The sequence below is a fragment of the Cebus imitator genome, unplaced genomic scaffold (genome assembly GCF_001604975.1).
Source record: "Cebus imitator isolate Cc_AM_T3 unplaced genomic scaffold, Cebus_imitator-1.0 Scaffold27, whole genome shotgun sequence".
NCBI classification, from domain to species: domain Eukaryota; kingdom Metazoa; phylum Chordata; class Mammalia; order Primates; family Cebidae; genus Cebus; species Cebus imitator.
In genome coordinates, this window is record NW_016107342.1 from 6,833,382 (window position 1) to 6,859,675 (window position 26,294).

At 34.8% G+C, this 26,294-nt stretch overlaps 1 protein-coding gene across 5 annotated transcripts in view; it reads right to left on the minus strand.

Moving 5' to 3' along the window:
* Nucleotides 1-26,294, minus strand: part of MBD5 (methyl-CpG binding domain protein 5) — a 486,298-nt gene that overhangs the window by 35,173 nt on the left and 424,831 nt on the right. For all 5 annotated transcript variants that reach the window (XM_017523149.2, XM_017523152.2, XM_037736599.1 and 2 more), the window contains 4 exons: nt 22,918-23,585; nt 19,132-19,234; nt 17,917-18,097; nt 11,332-13,467 (listed from right to left, as the gene is read on the minus strand). In XM_017523149.2, the coding sequence (XP_017378638.1) occupies nt 11,332-13,467; nt 17,917-18,097; nt 19,132-19,234; nt 22,918-23,030 (2,533 nt within the window). In that variant the 5' untranslated portion in view covers nt 23,031-23,585. The remainder of the gene's footprint in view (nt 1-11,331; nt 13,468-17,916; nt 18,098-19,131; nt 19,235-22,917; nt 23,586-26,294) is intronic.

Genomic DNA, 26,294 nt, shown 5'->3' on the forward strand with positions numbered 1-26,294 from the left:
CTTATTCTTAAAAGTCTTAGACTAAAGATAAAAATTCTGGGAGTTTAATATTTTAAAAGATAAAATTTCACTTATTTATAACTGTTTTTGTGATGCTCAACCCAAGCTGCACAACAGAATTATGTGGATTAATTAAAAACAAAACAAAAAAACAAAACAAAACAAAACCAAAAACCAATACCTGGGCCCTAACCCAGACCCGTTGAAAACTCATCTCTCGGGGTGCAGCCTGGACAGTAGTATTCTTTGAAATCACCCCTGGTGATCCAGATGCACAAGGGGTGAGGTAGATAGGGTGAAAACCACATCTATTGAAAAGGAACCTATAATCACTTTTTTGGAAATGGTCTTTCCCCATCGTAAATGCACTGTTTTATGTAACACATGCATTTGAACAAATATTTTATTATTTTAAGAATATACAGTTAATTTTATTTAAAAATACTAAACACATATATGGCATAATGAATAACACCAGTGTCACCAAAAAATCTAAAATAACTCAAGCATTTTGGGCTACACCATCCTAAAAACCTTTACATTTATCATGTTACCATTAAAGCTTCATCCAAATATGCAGAAATGTTTCCATAGTTGTACCAGTAGTATGAATATAATTTTATATTCTTCTTGTTTTCACCTAATAGAATAACACAAGAATTTTTCCTTTCTGATAAATAGACTTTGTATTTATGGTTTTAACTGTGTAGTGTATATATTTACTATATTTATTGAATCACTCTGATAAAGTCTGGCATTCATATTTTAACTTTTCATCATTATAAATAATACAGGGATAAATGTCTTTCTACATGTGATACTTTGATACCTTTGAACTTTTTCTTTAGAAGAAATTTCATAATTGACATGATCATTTTGAGAATAGAAAAAAAGGCAAGCAAAAGTTCTGCAATCTGTAAAAGTCTATAAAAATAAAAGGCGCTGTCATCGTTACTGACATTAGTGGTCACAGTAGTGGTGCTGTGGTAATAGTAGCAAGTACAAACCTGCACATCCAACACACTTTACAAATATCCCTACAGAAAGGATTGGTCGTTTTTCCCATCATGGTCTGCCTTTTTTTTTTTTTTTTAAGTTTTTTTTTTTTTTTTTTTTTTTTTTTTTTGTTTTCTTTTTTTTTTTTAAAAAATGAGATTTTTAAAACCCCTTTGAAAATACACAAATATTTATGAAATATTATGAAATAATGACTATGTTCACCAAGAGTAGTGTAAGAAAATGTACCAAATGCTGAAGTAGTTACATAGCATACAATTCTTTAAGTACTAATTCAGATTTGTTACAAAATAATCAAAACCTTAAACATTTAATTGCTTCTTAAATCTTGCTGCTATTTCCATAGATGCTATGCATTATTTCCATTTGGACACCACCTTTCTAAAACTTTTTTTTCCCCCACAACATAATGGAAGCACTGTGGTTTGTACTTTTTAAATTTTTTTAAAAAATTTTATTAAACCTTTACAAACATCATTAAGAGTTTTATTAAAAAGTCTTATTTACTGGTAATCACTACTTTTGGCACTGTGGCAACTTTTCCAATCTGCTAAATAATAATGACATATTTAGATGTAGAGATCACAATTTCTCTAAACAAATATAGAACACATTTTCAAAATGCTCTAGAGTGTACATGGCAAGGCTCTGTAGATGAAGGTTTTCCTTAGAGATTATTTCCATGTTTTATCTTTATTTTGCAACAGAGAAGTATCCACATCTATGATTCAAGGAAGCAACCATTTTGGGATAACCTAAAAGCTCTCTATCTAAATATTCTTGAAGAATTAGAAAGAACGAAGTATAGATACTCTGGGTGTATTTCTGTCTTACCAACAAGAAAGTGGTGAATAACACAAGCTTCTTAAATGTAGTATGAAGATGAAGGTGTAGTTTTTAAAATTTTTCTTTCATTTTCAACAAATCAATTCAACAAACAGGTGTACTCTGTTGGACAGCAGAATATAAATGGCTGTGAAAAAAAAAAGAAAACCCCTACTCTTTCCTGAAGGAACTAATAGTTTAGGCAAAGAAATAAACATAGAAATCTCCCTGTCTTTTCCTTCTCTCAAATATATATTTATTCAGAGTTTATTATGAACTAGAATAATGTAAAGCTCTTTTCTTATATTGCTAGTATAATTATAATGCAATATGCTAAGAGATATAACAGGTACAAAACAAGAGACCATTATAAAACTGAACATGTCAGGGAAAACTAGTCCAGTGGTATAACACTGATCTGCAATTTCAGATATGAAAACAAAATTAAAAGGGCCTCTATGCAGAAGCAAGATAATTAAAAAAAAAACAAAAACAAAAAACAAAGACAAGGTGATAATAAAGTAGATGGAAGGTAATGAAGAGTCCTGTGTTTCTCCGAAACAAACTAATGTGATTGAAAATATTGTGAGGTTTCCCTATGCTTCCATCTCCTCCTATCCATGGTTAAACCTGCTGCCTTACATAAGCAGTGAAGAAATTTGAAATCATCTTTCTAAACCATTAAATACAAAAATCATTTATTTATCTCTGTATTTCCAAGACCTAACACAGTCTTTGACACATGGTTGGCATTCAAAAAATATTTGTTGGTTGAATGAATCTATTAAAAAGACTGTAAAATCATAAAACTTGCACTCAACTTTTAGAAGTCGGTAGTTTGACGCTATGTATGGGTATGCTTGTGGACAAAAGGTAAGAATACCACCCGTTTGTGGAGAAAGTGAAAATGAACTCTCCAGATTATTAGTCCAATGCCAAGAGATACGGGACATTGGAAAAGAGATGGCTTCAAGATGACAAATTACCTTAAAAGGCTTCCAGATATTTCAAGAAGTTGAAATAACCCCACAGAGAGAGAGGTCTATCCCAAATTACTCTGAGTTCTTAAAGTTACTCATTCATGCTGTCATTCAAAAGAGGACCCTGAATTTGTATGAAATTTTATAGATGGAGAGAAATTTGGAAATTGCTTATTTCTGAACTACTTAATCTTTGATAGGTACTCTCTCTGGTGAACGTATTTCATAGTTCTGCACAGAAACCCTATGGTCTGTTGAACTGTGGGGAAAAATGTTTTGTTAAAACTGTTTTTTTGTTTTGTTTTCGCAGCCAAGGTATTTTGTGCTTAATCGAACAAAAAGGACAGTGTCTGCGAGTTTTAAAAAGCAAATTATTCATTACATATTTAGCAGTTAAATAACCAAAAGGCAGCTGGGAGCCTGGAACAAGTTAGTAAGTTGGAGAAGTCCTTTACTTGGAAAAAATGATTATTTCACACCAGCCAGCAGCACCATGAACTGGCATAATTCCTTTTTCTCATTGTCTCTGTTGCTTTTCCAGAGTAGGAGAGAAGACTGGAAAGCCACCCAAACAAACTTTGGTGTGAAATCTCATGCTTAGACACCAGAGATTAAGACAGTCTAGTCCAATGAGGAAATGACAGAGGTAGCCTGCTCAGTAGGACAGATTTCTGCATGTAAACAGTATTCTGCACACACTTATAATTCATGATATATGTATATGCATATGTGTGTGTACACAGATATAGCATGCCTAAATTTTAAAAGTTATTTTCCTAACATTAATTTAATCCTTGACATGTTTCATCTCATTTTTAAAACTACTTTTCAAAACAAAGTTAATGTCTACCTCTTTTGATTCATTTCTGTTTTTCCTGGTCATTGTTTGTATTGTGCTAAACGCTTACATGGCTGTCTCTTAAATATTAGTAACATGATTACACGTCTTGGTATGTGTACAAGATAGGGCATAAAACTCACATCAAGAAGAAGAATGAAGTGTTTTTAAATGTCATTATACCAGTTTGTTTAGCTCTAATTTTGAATAAATATTACTTTATGCTAAGAAACCTTCTCTAAATTAATATGCCCAAATACTGATTTTTTTAACCATAAAATTCAAGAACCTAAGAAATAAGTCATACAGAATGCATATGCCTTCACCATCTGACCTTTATCATTTGCTTTGGTAAGGGTACTTGCATTGCAAAGAGGGACAATGGTAATCCTTAATAAAAATGGATGCTTCTAAAGATAAGAGAAAATATCATGGCTTAGTGAGTCTAATAAATATGATTCACTTTTCAATGCCATTGAAATAGTGAAATTTTCTCCTTTGTATTTAAAGGCCTGGTTTTTAATAACAATAATAATAAATTGAAAGATAACTTTTATGAAATACTAGATCTTTCAACAAGACTATTTTCTTAAGCTTTAGTTAAGAGGGAATGGTAATACGTATTTACAAAAACATATCAAATCTCTACCTTTGTGCTCTGGATTCTGAAATAAATAGTCAACATTCTTCTATCAGCAATAGAAAGAAAACCCTGCTACTTTGTTCTACTTAAGGGAGGGAGGAAGAGGCCCCAAACCAAACAACTTAGGAGAAGGTGGAAAAGATGGGGAAGGGAGCTATGGCAGTATCTGAGGAAATGCTCTCCATACTCAACAGGGCCAAGTTGCTGGGGAGGAGAAAAGAGCAGTAGAAGGGATGCAGCTTGAATCTTGGAATATGATGTCTATGTAGTTATGACTATAAAGGGGATTAGTCTTTTCAGTCTTGTGGTGGTGACAGAGTCAGAAAAAGACTCCCCACCCCCCCATAATCATGTTTCCTTTCCTTTCTTAACACATGTAATTACTCTGAAAACTGTTAGAATTAACTTTAAAATGCTTGGGATTTTTCCGTTTACTCAAGTAACAATTTTTTCTAATTAAACCCAAATGCCTCTTTTGTCACATTTTTCTTAATATTTGTGAGAAAACAAATGTTGAGAAGAGTATAAGTCTCTTGCTGGTAGGATTTCTATTCTCTGAATATGCACTACCGTACCTAACAGTTAAAATGCTTCATCAATATTCCAGTTGGAAGTCTCATCTCATTTTGTTGTATGAGCAGAGCATGCTGAGTTTCTAGATTATGAACATGCCTAGCTTTGTATCCTTCTACTGTACCCTGTTTTATTTGCAGTGCTAAAACAGTGCCTAACACACCCTAGCTGCTCAATAAATATTCGCTGAGTTACATATGAATATTCTAAAACAGTATTGAGATCTATTAATGGCTGCAAAATCAATTTATTATGCTCCAACTGGTATACTTTTTATAAATGAAATAGAATAGAAAATAAAATATAAAGAACATTGCACAGCCAGGGTAGCATTTTGTGGAAGCTCCTTCTGTTAGCTTACATACGTGAGTGCTGAGTCATGATCTGTTTTGTCAGTGATTAAATTTTCAATGGGTCATGACCGTTATTAAAAAACACCAAATAGAATAAGATAAAATGGAATGGGATAAAAAAAATCAGAAGTAATTACATGTGGTAAGTATTTGTTTCATGAAACTTTTTGTTACACATTATAAATGTATGTCTAATGGACTCTAATGCAAGTTAATTTCCTTTTGGGGGAAGAATTTTAAAAATTTGAAAAATATTGCTTTAGGATCAGGTCTCTGAGTTGCTCAACTCTGTAGACGATGGTCTATGGAATTGTGCTCCAGGAACATATTTACCAGACTACAGTGAGAAAGGGGTCCCTGTGGAGTTATGCAGCACAGGAGCCCTGCTCTAGTATATCTACGATGAATACTCTCTCTTATACCTGTGCCCATGGGTCTTGGATAGATACTCCGGACTTCCCTGGACTAGCTCCAACCCCAGGAATTCCTCAGCAATTCCTCAGATCTGTGGTCTAGTTCCACTTTTAATCTGTAAAAAGGTGAGTTGTTACTTTGAACTTGCAAGTAGTATAAGGCTTAGAAGTAATTTTTACTTTATTCTTGGCTTGGCTGGCGTTAATATTGTTTGATATAAGTTCCTAGAACATAAGAATTTTATTTATGATTTAAATTATTTAGTGCTACATGCATGTAAAAATGAAATCCAGTTGGATGACATCATAGGAATATTTTTTAGCATCATTTTTTATGACTCAAGCTTTGTAGAATTAGCATTACTCTATAGAATCTGGGTACATTTTGCAACTGCGTAAATGTTTTTTGGACCACTTGATTTCAGTAAATAATAGCTTAGGCATCGTCTAGAGAACTGAAGGATTTCTAGTGGCTTTATAAGTGAGCTCAATGTATTGCAATGGAATAAAATTCTCCCAATTTGCACTCTGGGACAATTTATTTCTTGAAAGGCACAAAATATATCGCTGAATCAAACATATCACCACTCTGAGCTCTGTTATAATCTTTGATTACATAGACTCAACGTCTACAGCCAAACATATTTTAACCCCCCTTTTTTTATACAAGGAAACATTAAATCTGGAATGTGTAAACAAAATGTGGTGTAACCCTGATTTTAGGAGACCTTCTCAAACAACAAGACATCAACTATATTAAGAATATCGTACAGCAAAGAAAAAATGGCTCATTTTACAAAAATTTACTAAAAGAATAGACAGATTTTTATCACACAATCCAGAATTTAGTATAATTCTGTTGCTTGGTTAGAAAACAAGTGCAGAGGACAATTTTTAACCTATAAACTTTGTGCATCAGAGGGGAATAAAATCTAAGCATTTAAAAATTTGAGTGAAAATACTTTCACTAGCAACTCATTTATTCAGTCACAGCCTTCAAGGAGGCTCTGCCTCTCTCTTCAGTCTACATCAATCTATATAACACTGGATTATTTCTATACAAACCTCTCATCTTCTGAGAAAGATACTTTATAATACAAACCACCCTTGAGCATTTTTATCCCTTAATCTTTCTGCCCCTGTAGCTTCATCTAGAAAAAACAGAGATGACAATACCCTTTATTTTCTTTACTGGTATGTTCCAAGAACAAACGAACAAACAGAACATACAAACTAACTCATTACTTTGTAGTCTTTTACTCAAAGTGTTCTTTTGTGGTCTATTTCATTGTCTTATACCTACCACATTAATGGCTGTCCTGAGTTTCAATCAAATGTATTTTGTGCTGAAAGAAAATTTTCTTTTGCAGTTAAAAAAATATAAGTATATAAATATTCAAGAACATTTATTTACTTTTAGGCTTATTTATATTCTAGTCATGTATATCTTTAAGAGTTAAGGCAAATAAATGTTTGAATTATTTTATCTTCTGGCACAAACCCATACTGTGTCCCCTCAGTGGATTAGATTGTTTACGAGAGCTGATAAAGTGTTTTTTTATTAGGAAAAAATAACAGAACATAAAAGTCATTTTAAAGTGAAAAGAGTTATGTTGTGTTGAACGACTTAATGATTTCATCATACTGGAAGAACACAGGGTTGCTAGTAAGTATGTTGGCAGAATAATCTCAATCTTGTTTCTTATTTGAAAACTGTGAAAAACTACAGGGTCATGGAAGGGAGGGGTCATTGTGTGGATACTGATGGGGCTAAGTCCTCTAAAGAGGCCTGGGTCACTGGCATGTGTTTTTGTTATGTGCTAAGTAGGTGTGCAGTAGTCAGAGGACTAAAGAGACCTGGACATTCTGAAGTCTGCCAGGCAATGGCACTTGATTTTGGTCTTCCTTAAGCCATAATACTATAGGACATGTGCTAGAACCATTCACATGCTGAAATGTGTCTCTCTTTAAAAATGGAAAGTTGCTTTAAATGTATACTACTGATGGATTTCCAAAACATACCTGCATTTGGCAGTCTGAGTGTTTGGATTGAGAATTGGGAGCTGCAGGGTTTGGTTGTCAGATCCAACAGAGATTTGCTTTACAACTTGAGGAATGTCACCAAGTATCCTACTGGTCAGTTTCTAAATCTGTTACATGAAAATATTAAACTTTACCTGTAATTTAGTATTGAAAAAGCCAGTGGAAACCTGTAAACTTTAAAATGCAAAGTATTTTGAAGCTTTAGTGGAAAGGCAATTTGAAAACAGCAAGTAGACTTAATAAAGCCTTGTATATTCATAAGTTTTCAAAATGTTTTCCAATTATTTCATATCTTTTATCTGATTTTGTTACTATCTTTGTCTTCAATTCCCATATTTTGTTTGTATGTTTTAAATGTGCTCCATAGAATTCACATATAGGCCTAAAAATCAATATTTGGATTGTTTTGCATAGGAAAACTCTCTTTAAAAGGAGATTTAAAAATAGATTACCAATTGAATGAAGCATTTTTCAGAGCAAGTTATTTCTTATCTTATTAATGTCTTAATGTAATATTTTTGAACTTTTACTTAGGAGAGTGGAAAAAGGCACTGGATTGAACAGGAGGTCACCTGAGTTGTGTCTAAGCTCTGTAACCACAGAGTAGAGTTGGATCGTGCTACCTGTTTGTTTCTTTCACCCTCATTGTGCAACCATGCCTAGAATGACATGACTAGCATCTGCCTCTCTTTTAAAGGCTTACTGACATGTCATCTACTAGGACACCCATTCTAATTTGAGTGAGATGATAACTATTGAAAGAAAAGTCACCAAATGTGGTTCACTAATAAGGGGCAGTTTCTTGACATTTTGGATATTTCTTCTTCTGCATTGACATAAAAATTCTAGTCATTATTTGCTATAATGTCAGAGTCCAAAGAAAGAAGGCAAAAATAACCGATTTTCATCTGAAGTATATCAATAGTTAACAAATGTGGCTTCCAACATGCATTAATGTGCTTTAACTCCTTATCTGTAGAATATTTTAAAAGATTTTGAAAGGGAACACAATACCTTTGAGCACTAAATGTTTCAGATGAAGAATTTATGCAGCTGGGAGGAAAATGGATTTTAGAATCAGATAAGCCGCAGTTTAAATCCTGATTCAGTTATGTATGATACTGAACAGTTACTTAAGTTTTTTGAGCCTCAGCTTCCTGATCTGTAAAATTGAACAATAATGCCTTATAGTTTAGAAAACTGCACAGATCAGAAATAATATAGGGAAATCACCTGGTACAAAATAGGCATGTGATGATAGATAGCTATAGCAACATTTTAAGAATAAAATGTGGTTTTCTTCTAATGTCTTTCTTGTATGATAGGAATACTTAGTAATACTCCTACAGATATAGCTGTGACTATCATTTACTGTCTCATTCTGAATGCCTAGCTTTAGGCCTCAGTGGTTATTTGATGAATGAATAAACGTCAGTGTAAATAGATATTTAGGCTAGGCAATTACAATGATGGTATATTCAGTTGACAAAGTTCACTACATGGCAAAAAGAAACATGGCATTAGAGACTGCTTCAATATTTAGCTCATCAAAAGAGTTACATTAATTAGTAAATCAATCCGTTTTCATAACCAGCTGCACATCACACCTATGCACGTTAATTAGTATTTAATTTTATTAATATTTTTAAAATTCATACTTAGATTTTTATTAAGCACATATTTCCTGTTAGCTTACACTAGTTGGTCACATCCATATCATTACTAGACATGTATCCTTATCTTTTTTACCTATTTATATGCTAACACTTTTCTGACACTAATAAAATTTTAGCCTATATGCTTTGACACCCCCAGCAGTAACAGTGCAGGCCAGATGTTTTACAAAGATATACGAAACAAACAAAAAAACAAAAATAAATGAACAAAACAGTATGAAATAAGTCTAAACTTGACCATCAGAAGAAACAAGAATATAAATAAATGTTGGTCTTTTCCATTATATATGAATTGAAATACAACAATGAAATACATACTCTTTGCACATGAACTTAGACCTGAAATGAAGTAAACTGAGGTAAGGGGTATCAAAATTATATAATACAGTGAGGCTAAAAATGTCTCATCAAAATTAGTTAAGGTATGCTCAATAAATATGGTGTGCTTTTAAATAGTTATGAACTTTGTGTAACTTTTCTTCTAAACATATAAAATTAAATTTTCATTTGTGTCGAGTTATCTAAAAAGGAATATGAGGGAGTGAAAAGTTGAAGCCTCCTATGGGATAAGTATACTGCTAAACACATAAAAAATAAAGTTTCATGAGATTCTTTAAACTAAGAATATCAAGAAGGCACTAATAATTTCAAATATCTTCTAAACCACATATATATGTATACCTTTTTAACAGAAGAGGTCATTGAATAGTTCTTCATTAAATAGTGACATCAAAACATAACACGTAACACAAGATGTGAAGGATGGCAGGTGTAAGTGGCAACACCAGGAAGGAAAATGCTTTTACTATCAGCAACAAAGACGTGGGGTTAGATGCTTTTCCAGCATGATGGTATTACACAATCTATACATACCTACACCTTAGCTTATTATTAAAAACCTCAGCGGTTTTCTCATTTCCAGGAGCAATCTGGTTTTTATAGCATACTATTTTCATAGTGAATAATAATGTCTTTACAATCATCTTTTATTTTCTCCTTGTCATTTCTCACAAGTCATTAGTGTCAAATTTTAAATATTTTTTCTAATGTTTTTATAGTCAAATTTTCTGATGCCTCAATACATTTACCTCTTAGGTGCGTCTGTACAGCTTTTATAACAATTTCTGAGGATGCTATTGCACAAAACACAGGTCTTTTTCTCATATGCCTACTTTCAAATAAATTTGTTTCCTTAGTTAATAGTGGATGAAGAGATACAATAAATTTGGGTTCAAAACCTTAATGTCAATGGTAAAAATGGTTTAGTTCTACAAGAAAATCAAAAAACAATTTCAAGATTAAAAATTCTGGAAATCAGGTTTTCAAGCCTTTTTTTATTAGAAAACTTAAATTATTAGCTTTTCTTTTTAAAAGGGAGTAGCCAATATCCATTTTGAGTTTTCTCAAACAAATTATAATAAAAGATAGCAAACTAGAATAAGAAAACACATCAGAAGACAGCTTTCTACTTCGTACAACTTCTAGTTACCTTTTCCTATCCATTCACCTACTTCTGTTCAGCAGCAAGAAAAAAAATCCATTTATTTTTGCCTTTTTGGGTTTTCCAAGATAAACTTCATTTACCTGAATACAAACAAAAGCTAGGGAGACAGCTTTTATAATGGCATTGGCCCAGGACATGTCTCACGAACCAGGAAACGCTGTCTTCTATGGCTTATTTTGCAGTTTAGAGTCCAATGGTTATACAACCAAGTGAAAGTTGAACAATATTCAAAATGACACAGATTGACAACAAATAATGGAAACACATGGAATCCTCTTAGCTGTTAATCTTTCCAATAGACAAACCCCTAGCATTCTGTAAATAAAATTATAAATACTAAAGAAATGAAGAGAATTTCACAATGGGGAAAGGATCATTTCTTATCATAATAAATATTTTGGTACAAATTTTTAAAAAAGTAGAAAAGTTTAGTACCTTTGGGTACTTTTTTCTAATAAAACCATACCTGCTTCAGAACTTGTTTGATTATAGCTGCTAACAATGCTGTTTGGTATCACTGGAGTGGAGGACGTTGAAATTCTTGACTGAGGTGGATTGGGATGTAAGGAATTTCCTAAAGCCATGCCCGACTGACTGAGCATCCCACAGTTCCCGCTAGCCTGAATCTGATTTATTAAACCTGCAAGATGGTGGTTGGGGACTGGACTGTTACTGTGAACAAAGTTAGTGTTTGCATTGTGGCAGTGCACGGCTTCCCCTCTTAAAGGTATGTTCTGTGTCAGTGAATTCTGAAGAACACTGGAGTTCATACTGGGATCTGTAAAATGCAGCTGGTTAGCAGAGCAAGGCAAAGCAGTATTTGAGGCCCCACAACCCGGGGTACTATTGCTACTCAAGTGAGAGCTTTGACAACTCATAGACTGTAGTAACTGAGACATTGAACTGATGGGAAACGAACCCTGACCCTGCTTCCTTAGCAAGTCAGGTCCAGGTTTAGGAACTGCAGAACTATCCATTTGAGACTGTCTGAGCAAACTCAACACTGTGGTAGGTGGCTGTTTTCTTTTCCGCAATGAGTCTTTTTGCTGAGACATCAGCTTATCTCTTAGTGCTGCTCGACCACTTTGCCCTTCACCTGTTGGGAGAAGCATGTTGGCAGTAGGAGGGAACATGGTGTTTAAAGTGCTATGTCCTTCAGTGTTGCCACTGCCGGCAACAGCTCCAGAATTGCTACTGCTGCTACTGTTGTTACCAGCAAGTTTGTTTTGATTTGCTAGCTGTGCTTTGGCTGCTGCTGAGAGTAAACTACTTGCTGGAAAGGAGGCAGCATTGTGCTGGTTCAAGATCTGATTTAAAGGCATTCCCAGCAAACCAGGCTGACTCTTTACAGAACCACTTCCGGCAGATGCAGCAGGAAAAGCTGCACTGCTTGGGGTATTTAGTACATTACTTATTCCAGCAATTAATGGGTTAGGGATATCCTTGTACTGATGATGTCCATCGGACTTGGTAGAAGGGCTTGATGGCATTGATGGCCGTGGGGACCCTATTGTTGACCTTGGTGACCTGGGTGGAACCTTAATACCACTACAAGTGGCCTGGGGTCCTACAGGTGGCATCATGAAATTTCCATGATCTGATGATGTGGAAGATGAGCGTGATCTTTGGGGCGATGCCTCAATCCTTCCAATTCCAGTCCCCATCATGTGCACTGGGGATGTCACTGGAGAAGGGGACAGGGAGGTTGAAGCTGAATGTTGAACTCTTTGTACATGACTCCCGTGATTCATGTGACCAGGTTTTACAGTTGGCAAAGGGAGATTACTTGGCAAAGGAACAACAGCAGGAGGCATGCTTACATTCATCATAGGTACCTGAGAGTGGACATTTGAATGGAAACTGGTTGGATTAATGATAACAGGGTTCTGATTCACTGGTTTACTAGGAATAGGGTCAAGAATGCCAAGTGGATCTTTCTCAGATGTTAATGGCTTTTTCTGAAGAGCACAAGAAGGTGGAGGAGGGGGAGGTGGGCCTTGGGGTGGTTTGTGGTGGAACATTGCTCGTGGTATTTCCATATTAGTTGAAAAATTACACATTGGTTTTTTCATTACTGGACTCTTTGTAGTCAAGGTTGGGGAAAGAGGTATATTAGTCCTTCCAGCCATTGCACAGGATGACTGTACAGGAGAACCGTGTAGCATTACTGAAGGTGGAGAAAGAGGAGTCCTATTCAGGTGAATAGGACTAGAATTGGGAGCTCCATGAAAACCAGGATTATTTCTTGCGAAAACATCAGGACTTCCAAGTGGGTCAGTCCTTGGAGAGATTGAACCATCTCCATATATCTGGGAACCTGATGACGCTGGGCTGGGCAGGCCTCCATGGCTGCCACGGAATGGAGATTTCTGTCCATGTTCACTGCTGCCCAATCTCTGTCGGGGGTAGACAGGGTGGAGTTCTTGCTGTTGGCTTCCAGGCAGTTCTTGTACATATAGCCTTCCCATGGCATTTGATGATCCGATCATTAACTTGAAAGGATTCTTACATTCAGGCATTACAGAATTTGTAATTCCTTCATGAGATTTATTTCTTACTGATCTTGGAGTTGCTGCCCGAGAAGGTACTACTGGAGTTGCATCTGATGTGAAAGAGAAAAAAAGAATTCTGTTAACAGTCTCAATTTTTTTTTTTTTTGTGGTGGGAAGAAGGGAAGGAAAGGAGGAAATCAGGAAGGGAGAGGGAAGGGCATCTGGAAATAGAAATCTGGAAATAAAAGCTGTGATTCTATATAATTAAAAATAGTTCTATATATTAATACTATTTCAAACTTTTATTTACATTATTTTCCCTTTGTTGACCAAAGGTTTTCCGTAAGTGCTCATATGCTTATTTACTTTTTATCTGTTGAGAAAGCATGGGCATCTAAATCAATACATAATGACATCAGCCATTCTAATAATATTAAGAATATGCAAAATCAAGACTGGCAGCCCAGATGGAAATGGTGATATTACCATTTTGTTGGATTTAGGATTTTGAAGAACGCAGTTACAACAGAACATTGTGATCTGTGTGGCATAACATTTTCTTGGGTGATTTAAATGAATTCCCATTTTCATCACAAAATTTTCACTGTTACAAAAATGTTTCTGTTATCTTACTGCAACCTTCTCAGAACAGCGACAGTAATATTTCCTTATCCCAGCACTTTCACTATGAGAGTAAGAGTTAATTTCTTCTAATGGGATTCCACATCTTTTATAATGGGAGGAATAAGAAGAATAAATGCAGTGGTATTGCAAACTAACCCATGCTTAGTTTCACATCATGTTTCTAACACTGTATTTTATTTGCCCTTAATTAGTCATTATTGTAAAAACAGCTGCAGCCTTTTACCTCAACTTAGGTAAAAGACTGTAATTCTTTCATTAGACAATCGGGCATATTCGGGGTGGTATGGTCACAGACTTCAATTCTTTTATTAGGATAGATTTCTCATGTAAAATTTAGCTGAAGTGCTAAAACCTCCAGTACTGGGTTCCACTTGCATATTCTCTTTTCACATGAATGCATTTCTTCTTCTCTGGCTTTTTGGAATCCCCTCAGTTTTTCTGGAGATCAGAATACAGGCAACAAAAGCAAGCTGACTCATCACACAGAATTTTCATTCTATCATATCAGAATTCTGGGTTTCAGTTTTTCAGCCCCTTATGATATCTACTATTTTATAAAGTCATGTCTTCTAAAAGGAAAATGGCAAATAAAATTTGTTTCACAAGCCAATTCCCATCCATTGGTGGTAGCTGCTTAGAAAGCTGTGTTGGAAAGAAAGCTGAGCTCTAACTGGGCTCCATGGGAAAATGCCAGTGAGTCTGTTACAGACCTAGGAGATGAGAATGGCACCATCCAAACTACATATCTGCCATACCTATTTTGAGACTTATATTAGCAAGTAGAGTTACATTCATTTGCAATCAGAGGTACACTTACTTACATGGATAATTACACATTTAAGATTAAATATATTTCTCCTTCTGCTAGAGAGTATACAGGTCAAATCATATCATAACAATTTCTGAGATAGTGGTTCTCAACCTGGGTTCCACATCAATCTACATAGGGCACGTTCTACTAAGAGAATGCAGTGAACATACGTTTTTTGTTAAGAGAATGCAGTGAACATATGTTTTTCTTGGGAAATGTGAACTTTCTGATTCTATCATGCTAGAGGTTCTTTGATAGAATGATTTCTGGATATAATATATGAAAAGCTGAGATCCAATTATATGTGAAAATTGCAGTAGATAAACACAACTGAAGCTTACTTTCTTGTTAAAAAGAGATACTTAAAGTTTGCAATTAAAGGAGTAAAATGGAAAAAATAATATTTTGGGTACTGTGCTTGGCATATAATGAGAACATGAACATCATTAGCTTTATCCTATAACTGACCATGTTCTCTTTAGTGACAAAACAACCTACTTGCATTTTTTCTTGTGTATCAATGTATTTATATAATTATCTACAGTCAGTGGTTAAAAATACAGACACTGGAATTTTACATTCAATTAACAGAATTTAGATAACAACTGTGGTTCAAAAAAGTTTCTTCCAAACTTAGGGAAAAAACAGTTACCATTTTAAAAATAATTGAAATACAAAATAAACAAAAGTCAGGCTGATGTTTTGTTACAGAGTTGGCAAGCAGAAATGCTAGGCACCCATCAAGTGCTTTCATGTATATTCAAGTAGGCCTTTCAAAAGAATAAACAGAAACAGATGCTTATGTATTTAAATAATGGGAGGTAGAAAATTACTAAGTCAGTTTTCTGAATATTTAATTATTTAAATCTCAACCTTATAATAACATAGTTTAAAATTAGGAAAGTAAAATAAATGCTATGTCTGAAGCTAGTAAAATAACCAATCCCATAAAGAGTATCATTTTAAAAGGGAATGGAGGTGGACCTATTATTACCTGTGCGAGTTAAATATTTACCTTTAATTTCAATAATTAAACTTGTAATGTGTAGCTATGACAAAGAACCGAGACCTAGATTCTGCTAGGGTCTTTAGCAAGGCAACAAGCAGACTCTGTAGAAACTGGTAAAACTGTTTGACATAATGTGAAGTGAGAGCAACCACAGGTAAGAGTATGTGCACGGTAATATGCAAAAATGAAAACACAGTTATATCTCTTCACATGAATTCTAAGTGTGAATCTTTACCTGTATGACATGGCAACTGTTCTTTGTATCCAAAGCAATCAATAATTTGGCCTCAATTTACCTACATATGTCTAATCTTCTATTCAAGTCAGTTAACCACAACATCCCTTATTATGCTACACTCGTTATGGAGCAGGCTTTTCCTATCCTCCTTATGTGTCTAAATCCTATCATTTTCCAAGGCTGGTGCAAATCTGAGTTCTACCATAAAGTCTTCTCTGATCACTACAGGTTACACTCATCATCGCTATTTTTCAGAGTTCTGTGGGAAAGTATCAATAATCCCTCATAAACAAATGCTTTGGTGTTCAGTCGTATCTTATTCTGAATTAATATTCAAACATTAGATTATAATATTTTGGAGATCATTCATATCCCATCCCTTACAAAAAGAAGTTCCTCAGTTCCAAAGTATAATTCCACAGAGTACACATTAAACATAAAGGGAAAAGTGTACTTTAATAATGGAAAAATCAAATGGTCATAATTTTAACTAAGCAATCAAACTTAAGGTTATCAAAATAGGATAGACTGATTGATGTTATGTGTCTACTGATAAGGAGATAACATCATCTATGCAGCATTCCTAGCAAAATATGTTTAGCCTGAATGTAAATATGAGAAAAATCCAAATTGAGGAACATCGTGCAAAGTTGGCCTAGACTCTTCAAAAATTTCAATGTCATGAAAAATTGAAAAAGACTTGGGAATTGATGTAAAGATATGCAACAACTAAATGCAGTGTACCATCTTCGATTGCACTGTGGATCTTTAAAATGACTGGCTTCTTTTTCTTTTTTTTTTAAATTGAGACTGAGTTTTACTCTATCACCCAGGCTGGAGCACAGTGGTATGATCATGGCTCACTGCAGCCTCCAACTTCTGGGTTCAGAAGATCTCCCATCTCAGCCTTCTGAGTAGCTAAGAAGAGTACAGGTGTGAGCCACCACCACGCCTGGCTAGTTGTTTTTTAAAAAAATTATTTTAGAGATAGGTCTTGCTGTGTTTCCTAGGCTGGTCTCAAACTCCTGGCCTCAAGTGATCCTCCCACTTCAGCCTCCCCAATTGCGGAGATTACAGGCATGAGCCACTGCACCTGGCCAAGACTGAATTTCTGTGAAGCTTCATGAGAGACACTGTTAGGACCACTGGAGAAATCTGAATATAGATTGCATGTTAGATAATAATATAATATCAGCGTCAAATTTCCTGAATGTTGTCCTTAGATTGTGTTTATGTAGAAGTATGCCCTTGTACTCTGAAATATTTAGGGTTGAATTGTCACAATAATTGCAACTTCTGCAATAAAACGTTAATTGGTAAATTTAGATGAAGGATACTCCATCAACTATTCTTGCAAGTTTTCTGCAGCTTTGAAATATTTAAAAAAGAAATCACCTGTGTGTGTGCATGTGTGGTGGTGGGGATATAAAAACTTTCCAGCAAGGTGATTTCTATTTATTAGGTGTTCCACAAATAACTGAAAGAACGACACTGCTTTTGGGGACTTGATACCACACATTCCAATCCACCCCCAGGAAAAAGGCTACATTTATTTCCTAAAAACCAAGGGAGCTTTTGTTAGCTCAGCTTTACACACTTGAAGAACATTTGCATGTACTAGTTAGTGTTTATTCTGCCTGTTTAATTGAATGCTCTGGATAAGAAATTTTGGGAAATAACCTCATTATAATTTTTCAGAACCTGTTTGCTATTTGTAATAAAATTACAGAACATACAGAATTTTAAAGCATTGTGCATGCCTGAAAAGTAGAATGAGAAAATGCTTGGCAAAATGATTTCTAGCAACTCCTGTCTATGGAGAGGAGAATTCCTGAACCTTTCACCATATTACATACTTGTTCCTCCTCCGGGACTGGTGAGCACCAGAGAAGGATGTGGGGCTTCCATGCTTTTATGAAGTGTGGCCACTGCAATAATTTTTCTTTTATGTATGCATAGCTTTGTGACATCTTCATCTGCCTTAACATCTTCTGCAGTTCTCTGTTTCACAGCAGCTCCAGGATCAAAATTAAATACCTGGAAAAAGCACAGTCTTTGTTTAGAATATGTCTGTAAAAACATTTAATAAAAAGATCTTTTTGTTTAAAAAAATTGTGTATAGATTAAGCTATAAATCTGAATAAAACTTTCTCAAGTTTTTAAGAAAGGCAACTTTATATAACTTGGTAAGTACTTCTGCTGAACTCAAGTTTTTAGTGGCAAAGTAAATAATGAATATTTTTCTAATTCTAGGACAGCCAAGATAAATATGTGAAAAGATATAATATCTGATAATGTGCTCAATTTTAGATACTTCCTGATGTTCTAACAGTGTAAAAACAGATGAAGTACACTTAAAAAAGACAAAACAAAAGCTTTATTTCTACATGCTAACTTTTTCCTTGGCTTCATTTTATTACTATGTTAATATTTTCTTGTCACTGATTTTGAAAATCTTTTACTTGTCTTTTTAAAAACATTTATTTATTATGTAAATCTTTTTTTGGAATGTGGTGACACACATCTAACCTTTACGTTTAAAATTAGCATTATAACAGACATTCACAAAATAATGACCTATTTCTATAGCGAATAATATTTTACCATTTTGCATTATTTTACTTTTTACCTTGCAAATGAGTAAAACACTTTCATATTTTATCTATGAGCGTTCAGCTTCGTGATTCTGAGAATATTTGTGGCAGATTTATCAGTACCAGTGCTAAAAATAACACTGTAGATTTGAGCAGATATAGTAATGAGAGAAAATATTACACTATTAAATGCCGAGCAGTATTAGATATAGCTCTAATGAAAAGGTACAAAGGTGGTTTTAATAAAATATTTAATATGAATATAGATTTGACCCCTTTGAAAATGACTCTTAGGCATGAATTATTTTCCACAATCTTTAAGCATTCCAAAATGCATGCAAAATATGTCTAATTAGATAAAGAATTAAGATGTATGATTGCAGAAGTAATAAAAAATAAAATGCCAAATGGGAAAAACAAATATATAAAATACCTAAAAAAGAAAACACTGCTGTAGATCTATTGTGAAATGGTTACCTTGGGAAGAATAAGAGGACATTCCAAGCCACACTTGCATGTTCCATCAGTAAGCAGGTATGTTTTAACCTGCTCCAAGCAAGATAACAAAGACCCACTGGGACTGCAAAAATAGTTTAAAAAAACATCAGGAAATATATTGACTACACATATTATATGAAAAAAGGCATAATTTATAGTCTTACTGTCCTTTATGGGATATTTTCCTACTAGGGAAAAGCATTTTCTTTGTCAATATTATGTTAGCTACTAAATTATAGCCTTTAATACTATTGCTTTTTCTTTTGAACCAAAATATTTCTCAGAAAAATACAGATCTTCATAGAAAATTAAATAAAAGTATTTGAAAGCCAAGAATAGACTAAAGATGGTAAAAACGCTATTCTTAAGAAAGGACAGAAGCAGGCAAGAAGGAAAAAAGAACAAGAAAACTACATAAAAGTAATGACTCTCATTTTAAACTAGAATATCTGCTTTTAAAGCTCTTTGAGGAAAAACTGACATTTAGAAACATATTGAGGTTTGAACCAGAAAGTTGGCAAGTCTACAAAAGTGGGAGTGAACATGTTCCCTGTTTATCTTGGAATCTAGAACCAAGTTGTCCCTACGTAAAAACAGGTTTCTTTTTTCTCCCCCTCACCAGTGTGTTTCTTTAAAGATATAACAGATTAGTTATATCTGAAGATACACTGAACAGTCAAATTGTACAGAGATGGAGAGAGAGGAATTAAGCAGAGCTGACAAAAGATAGGAAACTTTTGAGGAAATAGGGTTTTTGGCAGCAGAAAGGTGCCTTGCAGGTCTTTGGGCTAGTAATTGTGTAGGTGCTTCAACGTTACTACTTTTCAGACCACAGAAGTCAGTAAGATATGTGAACATAGTAAGATATGTGAATACAGATTAGGTACTGATTCAGATGGCAAGACATGTTTCTGATTTTTATTTACCATGGGAGCTATTATATTTTATCTGAGATGGACAATCTTCATTTTAGGACTTTATATTAACATGTCTATGTTTTAATTGAAATACATATTATGCTTTGAAATGATATACTTTTCATTCGAGAAGGTACTTTATTTACGACTATTTAACAAAACCTTCACTTAAGCCCTCTGATCAAGTTCATCCAGAAACAATAATCTCCATTTCATATACAAAACATTATAATACTGGACACAGCTTGTGCTTGTTCTATCTCTACAAAAACACAAGTAGTAGTTTAAAAAAAATCCATAAGTGAACCGTCTTTAAAATGCAATTCATATTTTGTTTATGGACAATTATATAAGTAATTTCAGCATGTAGAAAATCTAAATGAAAATCCTCAACTTTGTCAAAGTACTCATTTACTTAGGCCATTTTTTTCAGGTGCTATGCAGAGAAGAGTAATTCTCATTTTAGTGACGAGTTCAGCCACAGCAGGGAAAGGCAACTAGATGTTTTTGGAGGTCTGGTGATTTCAATAAAACGAAGCCAGGCTGAGTGCAGTGGCTCACACCTGTAACCCCAGCACTTTGGGAGGCCAAGGCAGGCGGATCACTTGAGGTCAGGAATCCGAGACCAGCCTGGCCAACATGGTGAAACCCTGTCTCTTCTAAAAATACAAACATTAGCTGGGCATAGTAGCGTGCTTGTAATTCCATTTATTAGGGAGGCTGAGGCATGAGAATTGCTTGAACTCAGGAGGCAGAAGTTGCAGTGAGCCAAGATGTGCCACTACACTCCAGTCTGGGCAGCAGTGTGAGACTATCTCAAAAGCAGCAAGAAAAAAGGCATAATATCTTGTTGATTTTTCACGTGAAGCATTCATGACTTTGGTGAAAAGGAACTGCCTGACATTTTAACTTTAAAGAAAGTATATGGACTGAATCCTAGAGGAATTTAATTGTAAAACCTGAAGACAAGAGTTCCTTAATTCTATTAAAGTACTCCAGATGCTTTAAAAACATTTCCTCTCAGTAAGTCAGCTGGGTTCTTTCCTTCAGTTGTATCTCTTTAATTAATTTCTCAGAGTAATAATTAACGTAAAAAAGTAGTTACAAAACTTGTATCATAGATAAAGCTTAGAAGACTGGAAGTAGGTGGAAAATGTAATGTGTAGCCTCAATGCCACCCTGAGGCAGGAGCAGCTGGAGACTAACCTAAACATTAAAAGCAAACTGCGTATTGAGAAGGGAGCTATAGAAAGAGCTATACATGTTCAAGTAGTAATTCAGTTATATACAAGCACATTAAATCTATGCTGGTTAATTTAATTTGAGAGTGTTTTACCTAATCTAGGAAAGCTTGTTTCCAAAATAATTATCAGTATACAGATTTGAAGTTGAGAACCCATACTAACAAGGATGTCAGATGGTAAAGTCTAGTCAGACTTGGAAAATCATGAACAAGATAACTGACAGTCTTTTAGACTTCAACTTGGTTTTTGACTCCCAGATTTAATTTGGATTTTGCTCACAGAAATCAAAAAGCTCATTTATCTTTCACAGGAATAAAAAGGAAGTGAAAAAAAATTATCCAGATTTTAGTGTCTTTTGTTCTAAGCTGAATATGCATTCGCTCTTGACAAACTAGAACAACCATAAATATAAACATATACAGATAACTTGCTATATTCTATTTATAACAAAGTATTTCTGGTGGTTTGTTAACAGCACTGGCAATAGAAACTCTGAAAGTTATCTCATGTGTGCGTGTTCATCTTATCCACTGTGGGATGAGCTTCATATGCTCTGCTTTCTTATCCCTTCACCTCAATTAATATGGGTCATATCTTTAATATTATAGAAGTAAAATTTATGTGACAAAATACTTTTAACTGGTAATTAGATTTGCCTCAAGAAACGCCTTACACAAAACAAGCAAGCAAACTCAGGACAGAATCTGAACTGACTTTCTGAGTTATTATGACATAAAATAGTCTGTGTTTACATAACTGAAAATATCTCATTTCTATAAATACATTCTTGCTGGACTGGCAAATTCTGTTGAAGATGGGATATAAATAGCCACACTGAAAGTAATAGCATCAATTTAATAATGCAATGTGATACCTTTTTAAAAGTTTTAAATCTGTTTCTAATAGTTTGTCATTACATCACAAAGAAAGATTTATGGTGTCTTAACCTTTCATACATTTACAGAAAAACTATGAAGTAAGGAACTTAGGTGTCTACTATTTAATAAATAAGACCAAAACTTCTTTTTAACAGTTCAGTCATTCCATTCAACTCGTTCTATAAGAGATACACAGCATTGAAATTGAAAAGAGTAGGCATTTTATTTGTATGATATTTGCTTGTAAGATGCAGAGCTTTCTCCATGACTTTTTCACTTTCACTTTCTATACAAGGAAATAGATTAAAGACTATGCAGAAAAAAGAAATGTATTTTTAGTTACTATGAGGCATTAAAAAGTCTAATAATTGAAACTTTCTATTAGCACTCTGAAGGACAGAGTAATTCTATTAAGTGATATCAGGTCAATTTCCAGGATTTTACGTTCTCCTGTGAATGTTGTAATGATGGTTGCATGTTCTTTGAGAAATCTTCACATTTTTCTTTGTCCTTGTTACAGAGATAAGCAGAATGGCACCTTACATAAAGAAGTAATGCACAAAAATTATCTCTGGAAGTCTAAGGCAATAAAAATTCTCGTATATTTCTGGCACAAAGGTCACTTATTCACATTTATATGATGTGCTATCAGTCACCATGTTTTGTTCTCTCCTTAATCTTAGGAGTGCAACTCTGCAGGTACCACAGGTAATAATAAGAACTTACCTGACATAAAGCACTCCATTTTGATCCACACGACGCTGCCAACCCACAGGAACTTGTATAGCTGGAAGACCTCCTTCCTTGTCCCCTCCGTCACACTCTTTGCCTCCATTCATTTTCTGTGTCTGCTAGGGACTCTCCAAAGATATCAGCAATAAGATGATATCCTTATATTACAGAGCATGATGGCCTTCAAAAGTGGGCCAGTGCAGCACAGTTTTTCCCAGACTGTACAAAACTCATTGGGAAGCTTCAGCTCAGTTTGGAACCAAGTCCTTGAAATCTGCCATTGTGAAAAAATCAGCTTCCCATTATAATCTACATTAAATAACCAATATTTAAATCCTAAGGATGGTCTACATGGGTAAAAGTAAGTGTTTCCGACTAAGGAAAATCATAATTCACCAGTGCTGGTACCTGTCTGAAGTGAGGGTGGGGAGTGTAAAGTTTTTAGTTCAACATTTGTCTTGAACCTTGATGTTGTACTAAAACAATCTCTATTGTTTAGAAACTGGTCTCATTTTTACAGTGTGAGTCAGTTAATACTTCCAGGTACCCGCCTTTATAGGCCACATTCTTTAAACTTTCTCTTTATCTTCCAATCTGAATCCAAGGTGTTGCAGGTTGGTTCATCTGAGGTTTTCATGACTTCAAAATTCCAATAATGTAGCCTGAAACATATGTAAATATGTAAACGTGTATATTTAATGTTGAAAACTGAAAAGCTGTGCAATTTTAAAATAGAATGAGCTACTAAGTGTACCCAATCACTTTGATGTCCTTTGCTATCAAAATCGTATGTCAAATTCAAGTTGTTTCCTTCTTCCAACTTAGTCTGCTTACTTCAGTTAAACCAATTTACTTGCTCTTCAGCATATCCAACTTTCTAATTACTAGAGACAGACCCATAATTATGGCATTACATATATATACACATGCACTCAAACATACAAATGTTCACATAAAGCCTCCTTCTAAGTTGACATAAAAATATATCCATCACTTCTTATGACCTGTAAACTACAGAGTTGTGTGTTAATCCAATTATATTTTAATAAGTTCTTAATATTATATAACCCTTTGATTCAGTTTTCTTTTCTAATCATACAGCTTTGGTTTAGAGAAGAAAATCTTAATTTTTTTTTTTAATAAAAAGTTAGAAGGAAGTACATACATTTTCAAATATAAGAGGCCGTTTCCCTCTAATATTACTGAATATGAGTGGAAGTTGCTTTATACTCAAGAGTTTACAAAATTTCTTATATTATGGGGTGCTTTTTAAAATTCACTTATTAATTCATGAGGTGCTATTTCAGGAAGACATATTAGCTTGAAAGAGCTGTAATCAATGACAGTGTGGAATGCTTATAAAGGTTATCTTGATTGAGCTGTTAAACCAAAAAACATGGCAAGTAAATTTTTAGAAGATTTAGTACCTAATCTTGCGGAGAATGCACTGTCACAGTTGTTAGTATTATTTGTTGTTGTAAAGAAGCCTTTAATATCTAGTATATAGTTACACTGTGGGATCATGAAACTACACTAAAGAGTGGATGAAAAACAATTATCCTAGTGTTAAAATGGAACTTGTGGTTTGTGATAAATATTTCAGTGGTAGTTTTCTCCACAGATTCAAAAAATACTTTATTTCAAACAATTTAAATAGAGGTTAAGATGATATACTCTAAAAATTGTGTTAAATAACTTAAGATTCATATGAAAGAACTAAAGTTAATTTAAAACACATAAATGAAAAAGCTAATGTATTGTTTTAGACAACATGCATTTCAAATATGCATGTATAACTTAATTAAGTAACAAATCAAACAGTGTAAATAGACACATAACAACTGAACTACATTACTAAAAGTCTGTGTATTTAAGTTGGCCCATACCCCTTTTTTTGGATCTCTCATTAGGAAAGCAGGAGAGTGTCTTGTAGCAAAGGCCATCATAAATTTAGGTGTATGCCTTATTTGCAGCCTTGGATCTGAGACAGGTTAAGAGTGTTGCAATGAGGCATTTACTCACTTAACGGAAAACAAGGAACTGTGGGTATGGACGTGTGTCAAATACTCGCAGGCAATGGGGAAAGCAGCAAAAATTTACTGGGAAAAATTTGGGAGTATAAAGAAAAGTACTAAGTAGTAGCAGTTCCAATGAGGTCTCAAGCTGGTAATTTCCATGACTGGCCCCCTCCGCTGTGCTACGCTTCTCACAGAAATGGCCCATCTGCAGGCATAACATCTTCCATTCACTCTACCTTTGACCATGACTCCTGCTGTTCATGTCCGTGTTTATTGACATTTCATTCGACAGTTAGTGAGTAGCTACTATACGTGCTAGGTACTATGCCAGGTGCTGGGAGTGCAAAGATGGTAAGTCCTGTGGTCTGAATGTCTGTGTAACCCCCAAAATCTGTAGGTTGAAATCCTAACCCTCAAGGTGATGGTATTAGGAGATAGAGCCTTTGGGAGGTGATTAGGTCACGGGGGCAGAGCCGTCATGAATGGCATTAGGCCATAAAGAGATCTCTGCCAACATATGAGTTTACAGTGAAAAGACCATATGCGCCAGAAAGTAGTCCCTTATCAGACACTGCATCTGCCAGTGCCTTAATCTTGGATCTCCCAGCCTCCAGAATTATGAATAAGAGTTTCTGTTGGCTGGGCAAGGTGGCTCATGCCTGTAATCCTAGCACTTTGGGAGGCCAAGAAGGGCAGATTGCCTGGGGTTAGGAGTTCAAGACCAGTCTGGCCAACATGGTAAAAGCCTGCCTCTACCAAAAATACAAAACAATTAGCCAAGCATGGTGGCATGCACCTATAACCCCAGCTGCTTGGGAGGCTGAGGCAGGGGAATTGCTTGGACCTGGAAGGTGGAGGTTGCAGTGAGCTGAGATTCCACCACTGCACTCCAGCCTGGGTGACAGAGCAAAACTTTGTCTCAAAAAAAAAAACCAAATGTTTCTGTTGTTTATAAGCCATCCAGTTTATGGCAACCTAAACTAAGACAGTAAAGTACTATTTCTCGAAAGCCCCGTGTAATATGTGGCACTAATGCGCTGCTCAATGTGGAAAAACAGAAAGGAAAGAGAATGGGAGGGATGAGGAAGCTAGGATGGGGTTAATCCTTGTTCACAAGGAATTTGTGGCCTTGTGGAATTTCTAGTGCTTGTCAAAGTGGTATGGACTTTGTGCCATCCTGGACTCCCAGTTTTGTCAAATAGCAGCAGACCCTGATGACCAAACTTGTTTTTTGCAGTCCCTTTTCATGCCTGTTTTATTACCTTGCTTTTCCAAAGAAATCTCTTCAGTGGTCTCAGATCGTTAGACTGGGCCCATTCCCATCTTCCCTACTTTTGAGCTTTCTGACCTTTT